The sequence below is a fragment of the Corvus brachyrhynchos genome, unplaced genomic scaffold (genome assembly GCF_000691975.1).
Source record: "Corvus brachyrhynchos isolate BGI_N302 unplaced genomic scaffold, ASM69197v1 scaffold281, whole genome shotgun sequence".
In the NCBI taxonomy this organism is placed as follows: domain Eukaryota; kingdom Metazoa; phylum Chordata; class Aves; order Passeriformes; family Corvidae; genus Corvus; species Corvus brachyrhynchos.
In genome coordinates this window covers 2,830,052-2,850,209 of record NW_008236509.1, presented here as the reverse complement: position 1 = coordinate 2,850,209, position 20,158 = coordinate 2,830,052, and the positions used below count along the sequence as shown (strand labels likewise).

General features: G+C 42.7%; 2 protein-coding genes across 2 annotated transcripts in view; one reads left to right on the top strand and one right to left on the bottom strand.

The window, feature by feature from the left end:
* The first annotated feature begins 3,079 nt into the window (after positions 1–3,079).
* Positions 3,080–15,162, top strand: TCP11L1 (t-complex 11 like 1). Its single transcript, XM_008644074.2, has 9 exons — positions 3,080–3,267; positions 5,439–5,571; positions 7,337–7,457; positions 8,156–8,376; positions 9,412–9,548; positions 9,977–10,170; positions 10,496–10,677; positions 11,313–11,485; positions 11,695–15,162. Exons 1-9 carry the CDS (start codon positions 3,114–3,116, stop codon positions 11,928–11,930), a joined length of 1,551 nt encoding a protein of 516 aa, XP_008642296.1. The 5' UTR covers positions 3,080–3,113; the 3' UTR covers positions 11,931–15,162.
* The window catches only part of CSTF3 (cleavage stimulation factor subunit 3), a 46,081-nt gene continuing 41,085 nt past the window's right edge, over positions 15,163–20,158 (bottom strand). The window contains exons 17-21 of the mRNA XM_017726284.1: positions 19,138–19,333; positions 17,511–17,664; positions 17,038–17,132; positions 16,846–16,906; positions 15,163–15,875 (exon numbers count right to left, since the gene is read on the bottom strand). Coding sequence (XP_017581773.1) covers positions 15,673–15,875; positions 16,846–16,906; positions 17,038–17,132; positions 17,511–17,664; positions 19,138–19,333 — 709 coding nt within the window. The 3' untranslated portion in view covers positions 15,163–15,672. The remainder of the gene's footprint in view (positions 15,876–16,845; positions 16,907–17,037; positions 17,133–17,510; positions 17,665–19,137; positions 19,334–20,158) is intronic.

Sequence of the window (20,158 nt, the reverse complement as noted above, 5' to 3'; positions counted from 1 at the left end):
TGCCCTGTGTGCTCCCCGCGGTGGTGGACCTGGGAGGGCCTCACACAGAACAGGCGGCGGAGGGGAAACTGGAATTTCACAGCATCCCTTTTAATTTGGAAGAGGGGCAGGGGGAAGGCTGCGGCTTGCCTGCTGGTGGATTACAAGGGAAAGTAGGTGGTGATGTATGTGGCAGGTGAACAGAGGGAAGAGGAGACTTCAGCGTTGGAGCGGAGCCTGAGGAAAGGCAGCCTGGTGTGTTCGGGCCGGAGGTCAGGGGAGCTGTCAGGTGCTCTCATACAGTGGGACAGCGCAGGGAGTGAGGAGCAGCTGCTCCAACCTTGTCCGTGCGCCAGAGAAGCACAGTGAAGTTTATTTAGTGCTGGTGCACATCACGTGATTGGAGGACCTTTAATGAAAAGAAGCTGTGGAAAATGTTCTGTTTAAATTTAAATTTGTTGCATTTTTCTCTTGCATTTCTGTTCTCATTAAAAATAAATGCAAGGAAAGTGCCAAGAAGTAGACCTTGCTCTATTAAGTCAGTATTGTTTCTGTGAAAGAAGAGATGATGATCATGCTTCTGGAAGAGGTATTGTCAAGCTTATTTACCCAGTGGAAAGAGGATATGTTCTAGATGTGTTCTGGCAAATAATAGCAGTAATCCATCAGAAAAGAGCAGACTATTGCAAACTAAACAACGAAACCAACAAGTGTGCCTGTTTACCTCATCTGCTGAACAGTCATTTGGTAGAATGGCCCAGGAGTTCTAATGCCTGCCCTCCATAGCTGGAGTAGGACTTTTTTAAAACAAATGGTAATTAAATGAAACTTGGGCTGGGTTTGAGACTGTAGCTCTTGAGCTGCCATTTTATGGAAAGCAACACTTCAGGGTGTAGTCTGCGTTGTAGGAATGATGGCCTGCTGGGCAAAGCTGGGGGTAGCAATCATCAGACTGATGATCTTGTCTCTGTCATTTATCTTCTGTGAGTCCTCAAGCAACTTAACTCAAACCTCAGTTTCCCTTCTGGAAGTGAGGTATATTATATTTCTCTGCTTTTCTTAGGGTAGTGAGGATAAAGTGCAGTGAGAGATTGTAAGGAACTAGGAAGTGTCTGCATTAAAGACTTAAGTGGGGCTTGGTTGAGTCATCTTTGTGGTTCAGATTTGACTTCAGGAGGATGCTTTGTGGAAGAGAATGGATAGGAAGATCAACCATTTAGTCTGGAATGAATGTGGAAGCCTTTATGGTAATGCTTTTATCCTAGCTAAATTCACCAACAGGTTTATCTCTCTGTCTTTAACCACTTATTGTATATTTTATATTGTAATGGTTGCTGTGCTCTTCTCTGTGAACAGCCCCTTTATTAAGAGAGCTCCTCATCATCTTGCTAGTGGAGTGTTTGCAGTAACAGGCCTTTTGTCTGCCAGACAGGAGATCCACTTCTCCTGGAGCATGTCCCACTTGCCTGCTGGTTGGGATGGCCAGCTGGAGGCTCTCTGCCGTGGTTCGGGGGTGGCAATGTGATTGCAGCTGAGACAGGCTGACGCTTCTTTGTCCCAGCGTGTGAACGGGGAGATGACCAAGCGTCTGGAGCAGAGACATTGGGGACTCTGTTCCATCTAGAGGTGGAATGAGTCTAACAGTACCTGTACTGATGCCTGTGTGCTAAGGGTGTTTTCCTGTGTCATTTATCCCAAGCGTTTTGTGCTGTTTTCTCTTCTAAAATAGAAATGACACAGTGCTGTGGGCAAGTGTTGCATGCTGTTGTCTCTCATGCAATGAGCAAGATGATGATCCTGAGTCATTGCTGTAGAGCAAAACTGTTCCTTATATGCCCTGAGCTTTCCAGCTGTCCTGTGGAATCACTTTGTGCAATCAATTTAAGCACTGATGGAGCAGGGTTAGTTATTACAGCTGTTGTATGAAAATAAATCTCAGTGCTGCGTTTTGTATTTCTACACTATTGGTTGCTTCTGCTGCATCGTCTTCAGTGTAGTTTTTGATATTGTATTTTCTCTTAGTAGCTGTGAGGTGCCTCTGGAGAGTGGATCTCTTGCTGAGAACTTGGTTTCTTTCAAAATTTGAAAGTGGGAATGGTGGGATACTAGGGGAAAGAGGAAGTTGTTGTTTTTCCAGGAGCTTTATTTAATTTTGAAAGGCAGACTCTTCCCAACTCCCACTTCACAGAACATCTAGGTTATTTAATTTAGAGACATCACATGTTCTCAAATAGATTTCTGTAAAATTAAAGCCTGAGCAGCAGCTTCCTGCATGATAGGTTTTAATGGTGGATGTAGAAAGTACATTCTTTATAGGGAAATCTCAGAATGAAATAAGTGAAGATAAGGAACAGTGAGACTTGGTTTTCTACTGGTAATTTTTTCAATGTAACTTTGGGTACACTGCAGATATCTGCAATGGGATATAAATATCCTTTAATATGTAATGTCTAATAAACCAATATTTTAAATACTATAAGTGTTCTTTACTGTCTTAATTAAAAAACCCAAACAATTGTGACATTTTATGCGTAAATCAGGACTCTTGAATGTACTGAAAAATGGGAACAGAATTTTATGTTAATTTCTCTCTAGTTCTTTTCCTGCTTCTTAATGCTTTTGGATGGCTCAGAGTGAAGTTTTTAAGTTGTAAGCAGTTGGAGCAGATCGTAGTTCAGGAATATGTTATGTTCAGGAAGATTTATTGCTGTGTAGTGAGGAAACGTCGTCTCATTTGGCATAATCTTTTGTAAAACGTGTTTGTGGTACTGTTCTGGAGGTGTTTTTCATCATTCTCTTAAAAGCAATGCTAGGAAAGAAAACAATATCTCTTTCTCCCATCTGTATCATTATGGCAAGGGAACAGATTTTCACATTTTTGAGAACTGACTAGGACTGCAGATTAAATAAATGGTATCTGTGTTGAAAGCATCCCATTTTGTGGAAGATGGGAAGTGAGTCACTGAGTCCAGGTCCCCTGCCATTATGGGGATGACATCATAAAATTCCTCATAAGAATTCTTTCATTCTTAATTTTTTTCTTAATCAAGAGGACTCCTGGTGATGTTTACCCACTCAGCCATGTCAGAAAATGCTTATTCATATTTTTTCTTTTTGTAAAGAACCAACTGAAAATGTCTCAGAATCCTGACAAGCTACATTCAAGTGAAGAAAAGTTGAGTGGTTTGGAGGATGATCAGGAGGAGAACTTGGACAACTCGGATCAGTCTGTCCGAAAAAGAATACGGCAGAGTGCTCCAGGGTCACACAGAGATGGTACACCAAAGTGTAAGCAAAACTGCTTTATGAAATACAATAAAAACCAGTAAATTCTCTAACTGTTGCAGGAGGCAATCCTAGTGTTTTATAGCATTCTGTGCAAGTTTGACTGTCTTGCAGTTAAGTACAGTGTGACTCTTGATGATATGCCTTGAAACTGTAACACTTTTCTTCCCATTTTCTTTTCCTAATTGTATGCACAATGTGTACATTTTCTTAATTGTACACAATGACCACGTTGCTCTGAGCCACATATATCCTAAATATCCTGGTGTGTTTGTGCTCTTGGAAGGGATAAACACTACCCCAGTGTGTTCCAGCTAAACTGTCTCTGCTGTTTGCCTTATCAGCTGAACCTTCTGGGTTGCTGCAGCCCCTGTTCCTACTGCAGGGCAAGGAAGGCTGTTATCAGCAAAGGGATGTCCTGTCAGCCCCCTCACAATATAGATGGAAAGTTGTATATTTAATCCTAATACTACTTCCAGTGTCAAGCAGGACTGCCTATTTTTCCTAAGGCATATTTTTCTTTGTCATTCTGCTTTTAACAAGAGGGTCTGGATGCAATATGGGACCAAATATTTCTGGCAAATCTGTAGATAAAACCAAGGGGAAGTTTTCTGGCTCCGGGGATTCAATTCAAAGAAGCAGAAGTGCTCAGAGTTCTAAATTTCTGTAGGCAGTGGCTCAGCAGTAACATTTTGTTCGTTGCTTTATTTTTTAATTGTGTTCATTATGATTTGAGGTTTAGGGTTATGTTTAGTGTCATGTTACCCAGAGGAGATATTCTGAGGGAGTTTCTGTTCCTATGCCTTGCTGGTTGCCTGGTAGGAAATGGGGTGTATGTATGGAGGGAGGCTCTGAACACGTGGAAGTAAAAAGCATGGCACAGTCTAGCACTGCATTGTACCACAAAGAAGTGGTTTGGTCTCAAGCTCTTCCCTCGTGTAAGGGAGCAGGTATGAGAATGAGGGAGTGTGATTTGAGAGCAATCTTTGGTCAATGAAAGAGCCTTAGCTCTTAGTGCACCCACTGCTGGAGTGAAGTCATTTGGCACTCGGACAAGAGCACTGTGGACTTTGCTGTCTGCTGGTTCTTCTCAGAATGTGAGTCCTTGCTGTGTTCCCAGAGTCACTATGCAAGGTTAAGATCCAGGCAGAAGGAAATAAAGATTTAGGAGGGCTGCATGAAAAGAGCAAGATATTATTGAAAAACTAGCTCGGTGGAACCAAACTGTATGAGCAGAAGAGCTCTGCATGGCAGACAAGTGATGGACACTTACTTTTGAAAGACCTTTTCTATGTAATTACTTAAGTCCAATCAACATGGATTATCAAATGGGATGGTCATAATAGTTTGCCTGAAACATTTCTCAGTGAGCCTAGCCTGTCAAGATACCTGGTTGGTTTCTTTCACTTTGGGATTAGTACGTTGCTCCTATGCCTGGACTGCAGCTGAAGTGAATGAACTACAGAATGGAATGGATCCATCAGGGCACCAACCCTAGCACTAACCCAGGGCCCAGTTTGAGGCTGCTGGCCCATCCTGGTCAGTCCCAAATGCCTGCCAGGGGAAGAGTTCTTAGGCATTGGTGCGGGTGCTAGGTCTTAATGTTGTCTGTTGCTTGGGTGGTGGCCTCTGGGGGAGAAAAAGTGTTTGGAGGAGTGCCAGTTGCATTGGAAGTAGTGAGAATAATTAGCTACTGGTGTGCTGCTGCTTAACAGTGATGGTGGTTGTTTGTTGACTGCTTTAATGATGAAATCACTTCCTTGAAAAATGTAAAACTGAAATGGCAATATCTGCACAACACTTGTGGAAATGCTGCTATTTGTAATTATTTCTTCTTACAGTGTGGAGAAAGATGCCAAGATGCTATTAAGCCACCCTAAAGAAGTACTGGTTTGTGTGGGGGGTTTTGTTTGGAAGTGGTTTTCAAAAGAGCTTGATAGAATCAATTGACGCACTGAGCCCAGAATATCAACTGGGATCCACTCCTTTGTTTTTTGAAATGCTCCAAACCTGTATCATCCATCAGATGGGAAAGCAAGGGAAAGAAAGGAGAAAAATCTTCCGCTGATGCTGTCATTTGACCCTGTGGACTGTCAGTAAGGTGGAAAGGGTCCAAAAGACTCTTTCTATAGTCTTTTGTTGAGAACTGTCTGACAGTGTAATTGATATTGCAGCCAGTCCTTCTCGGCCTGTGTCAATAGAAGAGCTCATGGAGACAGCAAAGGGAGTCACCAACATGGCTCTGGCACACGAAATTGTGGTGAATGGAGACTTCCAGATAAAACCAGCTGAATTACCAGAACACAGGTAAGGTTCTTACCAAAGAGATACCTGTAAAAAATTGTGTTTGTAGAACTGCTGAGCAGCTCTGGGGGGTCAGGTAAAGGCTCTGGCTGGTGTCTTGTCTGGCAGTGCCTGGGAGGAGGTAGGAAAGAATATAAGGAGAAGGTGGTAACTGTGCAGTTCTGCTTCCCCAGATATGTGTGTGTGTGAAGGGTGAACCTCTTGGATTAATTGGACATGTGTGGTGCAAATCCCAGAGTGCTGTGGTTTCTGTTGTGTCCCCTTGTCCCAGGACTCTGGGGCCGCAGCCTTCCAAGTACCCCAGTCTGGCTGCAGATGTGGGTGGTGCTTTCAGCAGTTTTTAAGTTTTCACTGCCTGTGGGAGCGAGATGAAACTGATTATTTTAGCTTTTCCTGTCTGTTTCTTCAGGGGTATTTTGGGAAGAGGTTCCTGTGTTTTATTAGATTAGTCCTTGCTCCTTTCAAGTTTGAAGCCTTTCCTTCTCTGTGTGAGTCTGCAGTAACTGTGTGCCCTGCTGAGAGGGGAGAGGGAGAACAGAGGAGGCTTCATCTGCTGTTCCTCTCTCACACACAGTGAGGTGTGGCTGACAGCCTCCTGGCTTGATTTGGGAAAGGGAGTGCATATCTCATGGAAGGAACTTGGTCCCCATTGGGCCAGTGTTGTCTGTAGGTATCCATTTGTGAGAGAGACCCCAGAGCACGCTGCCTTGATGGGTGCTGCAGGAGAGAATGCTGCAGCTGACTCTTGGGAGACTGGCATTGTTGTGCTCTATGGAAATTGGTCATGCTGGGACAAAAAGGAAGTGACAGTGGTTCCCCTTAGCATTAATAGTGAGAGGATCTTGCTTGGAACTTGAATTGTCCCTGTCTGCAAAGGCAGGGGACTTGGGTTATGTGTGGGGATATTTATTTGTCTCAAGGTTAGAGTCCCTTGGAGCTCGAATATGCTTGAAGTGGTGGGAGGAGAAGGCAGCTGTAGTGGCTGTAGCTGTCATTGTAGGCACTCAGTAGAGCCTGCTCTTGGAGAGCCGCAGGGCAGGAGTGCCTCCAGGTACTGCCTGAGCCTCAGCTGCACTTGGAGTCAGAGCCTTGGGAAGCTGGTGTTTGCTGTGGGATTCTCTGTGTGCACTCAGCTACGTGGGTGTGTGTTGCTTCTCTGGTGTGGAAGTTACACCTGGTGTGAAAAGGTGCCCGCTGCTGAGGAGCAGGAACCATCAGTATTTTGAATTAGGAATTGGTACTGAGGCAGTGGAATTCATTTATTTTTTTATACAAACTGATCTGGGCCCTTATCTCAGAGTAGGTGCAATACTTACGCAGTGAAACAGAGAAGATTTTGTGTCAGGGAAGTTACTTAATTTCTGTTAGGTTTACTAATGAGTTTTATACAGGAGAATTGATTTTATTTTAGTGGGGCCTTTAAAAGGAACATGAATAGTGGTCTTTTGAAGACAAGCTGTAATTTCTGTGATTTCTGTTTTCTTTCACTTGCCTATATGTAGCATGTGATAAATATTTGAACGATTTAAATTTGCAGCCACTTTTGCCTGTATGTAACTCTTTATTAGGACATAAGCCATTCCAAATCCTGTGTCCAGTTTTTCTTGCTTTTCTGAGTAGCTTAAAATGACAGATCTCTGTTAATCATCAATTTAGTTATTATTACATTATATTCATATTATTACATGCCGTGCTTCAGGAGCTGCAGGCTATCTTTGTAAGGTTGTGCAGAGACAAGTATCATTCTTTTTAACATATTTATTCTCAGCTTGGAGAAGAAAGTCAGAGATATTGTGCATAAAGCTTTCTGGGATTGTCTGGAAGCTCAGCTAAAGGAAGACCCCCCGACATATGATCATGCAATTAAGCTATTGGGAGAAATTAAAGAGGTAAGATGATGTGATACGAAGAAAAATTAATGAATTTGAGTAGCTGCAATGATATGAATGAGCAAAAGTTGTTGGAGTTTGGCTTTTCATAAAAAATCCTCTTGTTCTTTTTCATTACTGTATCACTGTGAACATGTATAAGCTGTATAATCCTAGAGGAGAAATTTGAATGTAAAACCAAATGGAAAACCATGTAAGGTGATTAAAAGGTAAGCTATACTTGTTCCCTAATTCCAAGCCTCCTTCGTGTTGTGGCACTGGTATTAGTTATGGAACCAGTGAGATGCTCCAACGCTGGGTTGGTAAAACTGAGCCCAACAGTCTGAAGTATCATCTGTGCCACAGAGAATTTGCCACTTAGTAACTTCAGTATCACACAGCATGAGGTGAAACATTTGGAGTTGGTGAGTCGATGGTTAAAAAAAAAAAAATTCAACAATTTAGTTGTTTAGATAAGAATCTGGCCCATCCCTGGTAGTGTCCAAGGCCAGGTTGGATGGGGCATTAAGCAGACTGGTTTAGTGGGAGGTGACCCTGCCTGTGGCAGGGGGTTTGGAACTAGCTGATCTTTAAAGTCTCTTCTGATCCAAACCTTTCTATGATTCTATAATTCTATAAGAAGTTGTTCAGTAACTGTTTTGATCCTTGTAGTCTCTGATATGTAGAACTAATGCACTGTTAAAAACTTTCCATTTCAGAGTCTTCTATCTTTCTTGTTGCCTGGTCATACTAGACTGAGAAGCCAGATTACAGAAGTCCTTGACCTGGATTTGATAAAACAGGAGGCAGAGAATGGGGCCCTTGACATTTCTAAGTTGGTCAGATTTGTTATTGGCATGATGGGGACTCTCTGTGCTCCAGCTCGAGATGAAGACATTAAGAAACTGAAAGATATTAATGAAATAGTTCCTCTTTTCAGGTACTGAAATGTGTTTATTGGTCATGTTCAGAGTCCCATAAATAAATTTGGGGAGGGGAGGGGGGCAGCCTGCAACTCTTAGAAAGAGAAGAGTGATAGGGAAAAGGATATAGCTGTGGGTGTGAAGGGGAGAGATGCTCCAGGAGTCATTAACAAGGACCATCTCTGATCTGGTGAGTTGGAGTATTTGTCTGGCTCCTGCATGTCACTGAAGGACATTTGCTTAAATGTCAAATGGAAATAAGCCTTAAGGTAGCAGATGAATAGTCAGTTGGTATCAGAATTGAATATCAACAGCAGAGGGTGAAAAACAGCACACAGGAGCATAGGGAAAATGTATTACTGGTTTTCTACCAGTTTCTCCTTTCCTCCCAGTTTGAGCTCTCTTTACCCCACTCCCTGCATAATTCCCTGTCAGTTCTAAAGGGAGTGTGTGTTCCACATCTGGGAGCATCCAGGCTTCTGCTTTGTCACCATGTTCTCAGTGGAACAGCTCAAGGTCTCAATAGTTGGGAGAATCTTCATTAACCTTGCTGTTTTCTAATATTTAAACATTCTCCACACAAACAGGCACTTGGGGCAAATGTCATTATAAAAATCGTAAGAATATTTGTTCGATATTTTCTTTTGTTTTTGTTTGTTTTTTTTTTCTTTTTTGCCCCTTGGGTCTGATTATTTGCTTCCCACTGAAGTTGGCTTTCCAGGCTGCCAACAGACATGGCACTCAAGCTTGGAAACCCACATGTCTTCTCATACACAATATTGCACATCCTGGGAGATAAAATCTGTGGAGCTAGTGAAGTTAATTCCATGGAGGCTTTTTTACAGGAGAGCAAGATTTATTTCCGACTTGGTAGAGGCACATGCATGCATGCACATGCTTGCTCCAGCTTTCTCATGCCCTGAAGTTGTTAAGCTGTTACTGTTTCCCATGCATGTTTTTGCTCTTTCCTTAGACAATCTGTAATAAATCTTGTAAATAGCACCTCTGAAACATCTGCAGCGTTGAATAACTTTTTCTGTTTGTTTGTTTAGAGCAATTTTCTCTGTATTAGACCTAATGAAAATGGATATGGCAAACTTCGCTGTCAGTAGTATTAGGCCAAAATTAATGCAGCAGTCTGCTGAATATGAAAGAAAGAAGTTTCAGGAGTTTCTTGAGAAACAGCCAAGTATGACTTTGTTCCTTTCTTTCTTCCCCTCTGACCTCCCAATAAACTGCGTGTCTTTGCTTTTAGATCATGAAAAGAACTCAGATATTTTTATAAGTTCTAGAATTCATATGGTAAATGACAGCTTGTGCCCCAAAACTGTAGTTAGAAAAAATCTGCCAGAACAATAGTTCTGCCCTTGGGACATTGAGTTTAATTTCAATACAGTGTAGGGCATGATTACCCAGCATCATCTCACCTCTGATTTCCTGTAGCTGTGTGGTTTTGTTTTAGATGTTCTGCTTGATGCAATAAATGAAGTGCATGTCATACCTGATATCATGGGCATTAGTCATAGTAACTAATGGGATTGTTTGGAAATTATTGGTGGAAAAATCTAACTTTGAAAAGGAATTTTCCTAAGAAGATTTTTTCCCCTGCTCTTCCAGATTCTTTAGACCTTGTCACAAAGTGGTTGCAAGAAGCAGCAGATGATCTTGCAAAGCTGGGACATGAAATGTTGCCTCCCTACTCTAGTGATGGTGCCACTGGTGGAGCTTCCACCTTGTGCTTCACTGCTGTACAAAATCAGGCCTATCTGAAGCTCCTGAAGTGGGATCATGTGAACAGGCCTTTTCCAGAAGTAGGTATTTGACAGAAAAATTGGTTTTGTGCTTGTTCCACTCTTCCATTCTCAGGACATAGCAGAAGCTGTTTGGACTTGTAGCCTTGCAATACGTACAATACTAAACCATTGATCTCTGATTGGGAGATCTGGCAGCTCTAATAGGCACTTGGCTTTCAGTGCTGAAACCTTCTCAGCTGGAAAAGAGGAGTCAGTGCTTCTCATTGTGCTCCTGGCCTGCTCTTCCGTGTGCCTTTGTCTTGCCTTTGCTGCTGCATCCCAGTGTCCCTTCCCAGCCTGGCAGACTGACTCCATTCTGTGCTGGCTTCCTCCCTCCTTGCAGACGGTGCTTATGGACCAGACGCGCTTCCTGGAGCTCCAGCTGGAGCTGGAGCAGCTCCTCTTGGTGGGGACAGTGCTGCTGGTGACGTTCAGCGCAGCAGGCCCAGCGCTCATCGATGTGCCCGGATTCGCTGAGAAAATCAAAACCATTGTCAAGGTGCTGCTGACAGGAATGCATCTTCCGTGAGTATGGCACAGTCCTGCTCACAGGGCAGGTGTAGCTCTGTTTTCACGCTGGGAGATGATCAGTTTAAGCCTCTTTCTGGCTGGGGACTGCAGGAAGTGCAGAGGAGGTGATGAGGGCTTTCTCTGAGCCTGAGCTGACAGTTTTTCTTCAGCTTACTCACACAGAGCTGTCTTTTCTTGCTCTGTTCTTTCATGATTTGGACACACTGCTTTTTCCAGAGTGTTTTTCATGGTGCCAGGCTGGCACAGGAGAGTGCCAGCAGCTGCCCCTGCTCAGAGTTTGGGCCGGGCTCCTCAAGAACCTGAGTGTGGCACAGTGCCTGCAGATTCAGAGTGACTCGTCTACACCTACAGGTTTTGCTTTAGTCAGAGCTGTCCTCAGGCAGAAAGTCAGCTCTTATGTGTATGGATTGTTCAGGCTGGAGGTCTTGAATGCTCTCCTACTTCCTTGCTTTAGATCTCAGTTTTATTTTTCATGTATATATAATTATTCTTTATAATTGGCTTTATTTGCTTTATGCTTTTTCCATTACATTTGATAAATGAGGCAACTCTAATCGAATGGTTTGTTTTTAAAAAGTGGGAAAAAAGTGAGTACCTAATACAGTTACACTGTACCTCATGTTTTCTAGCTCCTTTAACCTGAAGGAATCCCTGGCCACCGTGGGTGAGAAGGTGTGTTCAGAAGTGAACAGCTGCCTTTCCCAGCATGGCTTTACCCCATTCTCAGCTGAGAGAGAGGCTGTGCTGAAGGGACAGATCCAGGCAGTGGCCAGCCCGGATAACTCCATTTGCAAGCTCATAGGTAGGTCTGGCAGAGTGCTCTGCACTCCCTGTCTGTGGAACTGGGGGTGGGGGGTGTGCAGGGCTTCTCTTTCCATGTTTTTTCTATGTTGTTTCCATGTTGTCTTTTCAGCTTGCTGACCATGTTCAGGCTTGTTGCATTTTACATGAGGTTACACTGTTTCTAATTCACCGTCTCGTTTGAAAACAACCCAACCCATTTTTTTCCAGATTCTCGAATTCAGAAGTTTCTGGAGAATTATCTTGCATCCAGTCACCAGAAATCATTGCCTGCCATTCCTGGAGGATTAAGCCCTATTCAGAGGGAGCTGGAGGAGATTGCTGCCAAGTATATTCGTCTTGTCAACTACAACAAAATGGTCTTCAGCCCTTACTATGATGCAGTCCTTGGCAAAATATTGACTAAGGAAGAATCCCAAATTGTAGGGAGGTCAGAAGAATCATAAAACCAGTCTGTGTGCTACCAATACAGTATTGTCAGCTATTAAATAAAAATTGTACCAATATTTGTCTAGGACAACAGCTTTCCGTGTAAATACTGGTTCCTTTTAACCCACGAGTGGTGACTGATGAGGGAAATACACGAGTTACAAGAAGGGTTCTGAGGTAAAAGATGAGAGATGCATTTCTAACATAATTATGCAACCTTGGGGGATATCATTGTAGTTTTCTGGCTGCAATTTTTAGACTTTTGAGCTGATGATAAGTAGGGCAAGTTTAAGAACCAAACTTTATAATTTAAGTGACTCATTTTAGGGCATTTAACTCTTAATTTACAGTGAATTTAGTTTAATTTATCCAGAGCTGATTAGCAATGGTTCTTCCCAGAAGGGGTGATTTGGTTTTTAAAAAAATCTTACTTGAAAGAATTAATAAAGCTAAATTTCGAGAGAAGAAGAACTTTAACAGACAAAACACCAAGCCAAACAGCACTTTAATGTAACATTATGGTTAGTATGGTAGGCTTACTAGTTTTTTCTGCATTTTACTGCATTTTTAATAGCATTTTTTTGCTGTTTACCTGCAGATGTTACAAAACATAATATATTTTTGTAGCAAATTTTCTGGTTATTGGGTAACTGTCCTCTGCTATGTACAGTACTCACAGAGGTGGCAATCTTATAGATTGCAGCTGTATTTATATCTTGTAAAGATTTCAGAAGGGCAGAGCTAAAATGTTTTGATAAAAGTGGCATTTCTTACCTTTTTTTTGCTAGTAGTTTACTCCTTTTTAGGTGAAATACTACTTTTAAAGTAAATTGTCATTTCCAGTAGGTGGATTTAAATTGTGTGAAACTTGAGGTTGAAAATTTGGGGTTTTTTTAAAAAACTACAACAGGAGATGGTTGCATATTCAATCATGTCTTCAAAAATATCCAGGAAGTACACAGCACTGTGGGCAGTGTAAGTGATTTTAATGTACTGTGAAAGGTAAATGGTTTGATGTTAGTTTGAATATACAGGGAATATTTTAGTAGATTTTTTCACTTTGTAGAGGTGTTCTTGAAACTTTGAATATTTGTAGGTCTTGAATTTAATTAGCTATGTGTTTTATAGAGGAGAAGAGCCCAGTGATCTTACATTGCAATTTCAGGCTCAGCTGGGAGGTAAGTGCATCTGAAATTTTCCTCTGGTTGAGCACAACAGTGTATTACAGTAATCAATATTTGATGGCTTTATGAAAGCAAAGTTTGTAGTTATACACAGTAAGTGGCCTGAGTATGAGGTTGTCCAAACCAGAATGTGCTGTCTTTAAAAAAAACAACCAACAAGGCATGTAAAATACATAAAGGGGCCCTTTTATTGCAAACAGCCAGGTTAATTTAGGAATCAGCCAAAGTAACAGGACTTCTAGAAGCACTTGATTATGATCCACTGTTGTTGCTTCCCTTCCCAGTTTTCCTTTGAATGTCAGTGTGGATAAAGCTGCACCAACTTTGTGTTTGGAAGGGGATGGAATAAATAAGACCTTTTTTTCTATATTAGCCTATGCAATTGTAAACCAAATCTTTTCTCATTCGTTATAAATCCCCCTTCCCCAAGGGAAAAACCCAGGAAAACCCCGTGAGAGTTCATCAGCTCAGACAAGTGATTTTTCTCTTGGCCAAATGTACTCAGCCACCAAAATGAATGTCTCTCTTTGAATCCTTGGGAACTCAAAAATGAGGTTGGTTAGCCAGAAAAAAAGGGTTCTGAGTAGGGTCTATTTCCTTGTTTGGATCAGCAAAGGATTCCACAGAGGTCTTCAAGGCTGCTGCCTCTGCTTGCTGGGCTTTGCTCTCAGAGCAGGCTCCACCTCATAAGCCTAAGCTCTGCAGCTCCACAAACACAGCCTGTGCTGAATGAGCTGCCAGAGCCATTACTGCTGGAGATAGGAACAAGATAAGTAACTAAGGCAATGGTGTTTCCAGTTGAGTTAAATGAGAGCTGTACAAGTAAAAAATTGCTGCCTTTATTTTATCTTTCAGTACTGCCTAGGAGCTGCCTTTAGAGGCCATTATGCTGACTACACAAAGTACAGGATGATCTGGAGGGACATCATGGTGAGACAGGTACTTAGAAAAGCCCTTGAAAGGCGTGTGACTGATGGCAGAGTGAAGGGCACGGCTTCAGCAGTGGATAAAATGGTCATTGAGGAGATGGCTGGTGCAGGGCTGGCATTCAGGGCCCAGGGTCCAAGAGGGCCTGCTCCTGACATCGCAGCGGGGACTGTGCTGCCAGCAGTGCTTGTATTGCTCGCAGGGTCCACACAGGGAATCCCATCTCTCCTCACAGCAGGGGTTTGATCTAAGCCTTCATGTAGGAAAAAATCCTAGATTGAGAGAACAGAGCGCAGTGCTCACCTGTGGCTACACTCTCACCTCCAGGGCACACCCAGCAGGAACAAATGCTTCTGGCACCGGTGCTGTGGGCCTTTCAACAGGAAAGATCTAAAGAGACTGCAATAAATGCCCTCAAAGCATGGTAATGATTCTCCCAGGTTTTTTTTTTTAATGAGAGTGTTTGACAGTTTCTCTACATCCTCTCTAAAAGAAACAGGGAGCTGCAACTGAGTGGCAGCAAGAAGGACATTCCAGGATGGCTAAGGCCAGCCCTATCTCCATGTGCAGGTGCTGCTTCACCTCTTGCCCTGGCAGAGAGGAGCCCTGGCTGAGGCAGCTGTGCTGGGGAGGGAATGTCTTTCATTTGCCCGAGGCTCTATCTGTCCTGTAGTCCAAGAGGTGCTTAGGATCTTACCAGAGTGCAAGTCTGAACAGCCAATTCCCAGTTACAAGCTGAAATACACATAGAAACTGCTTGGAAAGCTCACGTAGTGTTTTTTTAGCTTGTTTGAAGATAACAAGTGCAACGATGTAGCCGATTATTAACATTTAGCTTTGTACATTATGTGGAAGACCAGTGCAGGTATCCAGGACCACAGTGTGTGAGCTAGTGCTCCTGGACTACCCACACTAGAAACATGAATTGAGTTTGTTTTACAATGCTGTCTTCTTCAAGCAGTCCTGGAATTACAAGCCAAAGTGTGCTGTATCCTCTAGAATATGGAAACCAAGCTCATTCTAATATGTATGCTCTGATCAATTTCCTGTGACGGTATAATTAGCATTGCTTTTGAAGTGGCTGAGTAATATTTAAGAAGTACCTTGTTGTGTTTGAATAAACCAGAATGAGGCATGATGTTATGGATATCCTTTTTATTTTAAAGGAATGTTTTTTTGTTGTTGTTTTTTTTTTTTTTAATTTTCAACTACAAAACAGATTCCTTACATTCTGCCATAAATAAAAACGAACAATAAGGCAGGACACTACATGAACAAACTGAGAACAACTGTTTTCCAGAAAATGTGAATTAAAAATGCTTCACAAGTATAAGCCATCCAGTTTTTAAAATAAAACTGTTGAAAACCCACAAGATTTCAAGTGGTAGATGTGTACACCCTCGAAGAACAAAATACAGTTTTGACATTTTGCACTTTTGGTTTTGAAAACCGAGTTTTGTTCAGAGCACATTCTAAGGTTGTTTGGGCTGTTTTCAGATCAAGAACCATATGGGAGAAGAGGCACCACAGTAACAAAACCATTTTCAAGGATTTTTTTTGTTTGCAGCTGTCCCTTTTAAATGCTTGACTTGTAAGAGACTGATTCAATGCAAGTCTTTGTCTGTCACAGCAGAACTCCAAACTTGTTTCACCGGATTCTCTTCTGCTGTCGTGCTCTGTAAATGTCATGTACAGGGGGAACTACAGATCCTTTCTCCTCATCGTCATCAGAATCCTCATGTGATCTCTTCACAGCCTTGGTGAGAATGGTGTTGTTTTCCACAGGTCCATTGCCTTCCACAGCTATTTCAGGCAGGCCACCCGTGATTATCCGTACGGCTTCATCAACAGCTTCAGAAAGAGACACAGAGCCATTCAGTTTGGGGAACTCGGCCCCCTGATCAGCAATCAGCACCCAGCAGGGACACCCAGAGACAGCTCAGGGACAGTTCTGGAACACAAGACACTTCTCCTACCCTGTTCTACAAATATTAAACCTCAACTGTCTGAAACTCTGAGCTGTGGTGAACGCCAAGTATAAAGGAAATGCTGCTGCTTCAGCTCGAGCCCTCCCTTTACACAGGAATTGAGGCCATTTGCAAGCTTCAATAAAACAGGAAGGCCTTTAGGGAATCAGGGTAACTAGTTCACGATTCACCAGAAAGTCTGCAGAGCAAGTCAGTTTCTGCTTCTCAACAGAGGAAGCCTCAAAAATACTGTGTAGAATTTAAACAGATATTTTAGCTTCACTCAAAGAAATGAAATCCTGCATTTCTTTCTCTATGATCATTTTTTTCCTTAAACTAACAAGGGGGGTGAAGAGCAGCATATCTGCTGCAGTTCAAAGCCTGGGCTATGGATCTGTGCTGTTTCTCTGTTCCAGAACTCTCCTTTCCTTCGTTGCAGGAGCTCAGAAAGCACTACCTGCAGCTTGTGCCCAGGCACTGCAACAACGTGCACTCAGAGTTATCCCCACCAATGACCTCACCATGCTGCCAGTCTGTAACTTCATGTTACAGCTGCAATGCTGCTGGAAATGCTGCCTTTAAAGGGTATTCTCAAAATCTTCATTTCTTTCTTTCGACTGGTACCACCAACATATTAAAAGAGCAGTTGGTGATTTGCAGTTTTTTGACTTTTTGTTATCTCCCTCCAGGTAAATGTACAAACATCTCTATGCAGATTCCAGCCCAATCTCTTCTTCTCTTAAACACTAATTACAATCTGTAAATGAGGTCTGGGTTTTAGACAGCAATATCCATATGTAAACCCAAGTCTTATGCAGCACTACCACAGCCTCCAGAGAGGACAAGCAACTTACTGTCTGGCAGTTTGCATCTTCTGAATATCTCCATGAGCTCATCCACTTGAACAAAGGGACCCTGATTTGTTATAAAAAAAGCCAAAACAAGTTTAGAAGGTTATTTTCAATAGAGTGATACACACTGTGGTTCTGTCATGATAGAATGTCTTCCACAGCTTTCTGAAATGTTCAGAATTCTTTAAAACAAACCTGAAAACAAATAGGAGGTGGCAGGAGCTTCATGAGAACTACAGCTGCTGGTGGAACAGGAAATACTCCGCCCGGGACAGGATGTAAACCTGGAGCTGTGGGGAGAAAAGCTGGATGAAGCTGGACCAGAGCTGCTTTTGCACTGGATTGTTATTTGATACAAGTAATTACTACCCTGTCCCTTTTGCCTCCACGAATTACATACTGTTCGCTCAGTGATCTGCTCTATGAGCAGTGTGTGTAGCAGCTTATTACCATTTACCAGACCCCAAACTCCTTGTGCTTATTTCCATGTGACCTTGGCATTAATTTAAACACATATGCCTTCAGCAACCCAGTGAAATGACAGCCTGAAAGTTAAGTACAAGTTTGGATGACTGAGGAGTAGGAAAGCCTCTGATTAGGCTGGCTGAACACACAGGTTCCTAACTCGCCACAGGTGAAACACAACCACTTCCCAACACCTGACTTACGTGCTAAGTGCCTTGGCTGAAATGGAATCATCTGCTGAGTGTCTGGTTTGGGATATTCAGGTTTTCTGTCTACTTCATCCTTGAGAACAGGCACGATGGAAGGTGCAACCACAGGGTCTGGAATTATTGCTGCTAGCTTGGCACGGGAGACATCCTGTGAAAGCCAATTAGAGAGCGCTGAACTTGGCAGGATCACACTGCTTGCTTCAATTACAGAACAAAACCTCACTCTAGACCAGTCAGTCTCACTTTGTCATCATTATCATTTCAGATGTCCTCTTACAAGACCATCTGGGCAAAACTTGCATGGTTTCATCAAACATTTTAATCCTACAGTGTCCCAGCTGGGAGTGGAAACACTTGTTTCTGTTACTGAATGGGCCCATGTTTGTCATTTTCGAGTGGCTCCTTTTTTAGGTTAAAAGGATTTAGGTGAACAGGTGCAGACCACTAGGCCTTCACAACTATAATTTCTCCCTCATTTCATTCCCTAGATTGCTTTAGCTGGAAAAGAAGTAAAGCATAAGGCAGTCAGCAGGCATGCAAAGCATCAGTTCAAACAGGATTATGTTTTGGCATGTTCCAAGCAACAGGAATCAGCCCCAGGGCTGCACCATCTTAGGTACACACTGCCCTGCATGCACTTAGCAAAACATACTTGTTTGTAAGCTCACTTCTAACTTCAAAATAACTTTGCCCCACTGGATTCAGTGGCTCAATGTGAATCTGACTTCCATCTATCAGATTATTTTACAGCTCTGTGATGGCCAACAATTTGGCTGCTTTGCTAACTTCAATGTCATCTGTATTTTTCATATATTACTTTTCTGTGTAAGAAGTAAGTGGAAGCTGAGGCACTGTTTTAGAGACATGGATCAAGGGCTCTCATCTGGTCCATGCAAATGGCAATCAGCTGTTCCTGCTTCTCTGGCAGCCTTAAAAAAATGTAAACCTACATTTTGTCCTGTTCCAATGATTTCCCGAAGTGTTACATGACAGAAATAGTAGTTAAAATACATGTGGTTAGAAACGGGAGACCACCAGATACACGGGTCTGGTCCAGACTTTGAACTCCAAATGGCAGCGCCAAAGCATTTTAGCTCTAAGATACAACTGAAAAAAGAGGCAGCCACTGATCCCTGTCAAGACCTTTCTTCAGCCATTCACAGCAAACATTGGGACTGCAGCATGTGGGGTTCGATGTGGTTCCCAGTGGAGTCAGGGGAGCTTTGCCACCTCAGAGCAAAGGACAGCCAGCCATGTTTCACACAGATGACCATATCCTACAAACTTCCCAAAGAATTTTGTTTCTTAAAGGAGCTCAGGCTCAAGTGTGAAGTGGAGGCCTGTAGCCACGTGGTGATGGCATTAACACATCGACTTTCCAAGGGAAGATGAGGTAACCAAAAATACCCAAAGTTGCAGCTGTTACTGATGGTCCTTGCTCCTTTCTGCCCTCCCTGGCAGTTTGCTGCCCAATGAGACCAGGAGGAGGAGGAGGAGGCCTGTTTTACCTGCTTTTCTAGCAAGGGGAAGGACTGTATAGGCAAGTCCTGAACAAGGAGTTGCTCAGGTTTGCTGGGAGTGAAAAGAACAACAGTGAACTGAAGTGTTCTCACCCACTTACCTTATAACCAAGGGCCTTCAGCTCGCTGGCAGAGCAAGGGTACAGATCCATGAACTTGTACCTGTCCACCAGCAGAGCTGTTTCTTTGCCCTCATATTCTTCCTTGAATGCTGTAAACCTCCGTTTCTCCACTTTCAGTATGCTGGCCAGATCCCCAATGTTACTTTCAAAGGCCAAAAACCGAGCCCAGATTTCCCTGGAACAGAACAGGGACACTGAGAGTTACTGAAGGAGGAAGGATTACTGAGCACAACCCAATCGAAAACACCCAAGAGCACAGACCCAAAGGAGGCCAGCTGGGAGTGTATGGCCATTCCTATTATTTACTTTAGGTGCATCTAACACAGGCATTACCCTCCCAGTGCCTTCTATGTTTCTGTAAGAGCTTTCAGTTTAGTGGACTGCAAAGGACTTTGTTACAGAAAGGAAAGGATTACTGGTGTCAAGGGCTTCAGCATTTGAGGTGAGCTTTTATCAAATGCTCTGCTCATCCTGTACACAAAGCTTCACTCTGATCCTGATATGTGAAGGACTTTTTAGCATGCATTATGATCTAGTTCCTCTGCACAGACTAGCATATTCTAGCTGGCAAGAACACAACAGGCAGTGCTTCAGAATTTTATACAGCCCAAAATATACATAGTTACTGATGATTTCTCCATGGAAAATCTCATATATAACTTAAGCAACATCTGACCATATTTCTGGACTTGATTCAACTTTCGTTTTAGCTTTGGAGTTCACCTTTGAAGAAGGTTTAGCTTTTAAGTTCTTGTGTTTTCTCACTTTTAAAACGGGCATAAAAGTATTTCTCACAAAAGATCAGAACTAAAGTGCAGGATGAATGTGCACAGCAGTGCCTTATTTGATTCCTTAGTTTTGATGCTTTTGTCTACCAGAATAATGGTGAAGTGAGCCCTCACACTGCAAGGATTTGGTGAGCAATTTTTTTGAGAAACTTAAGAAGTAGCAATGAAAATAAGGCCGTGAGTGGTTAATCCAAGTCCTTTCTGGTTCTTTC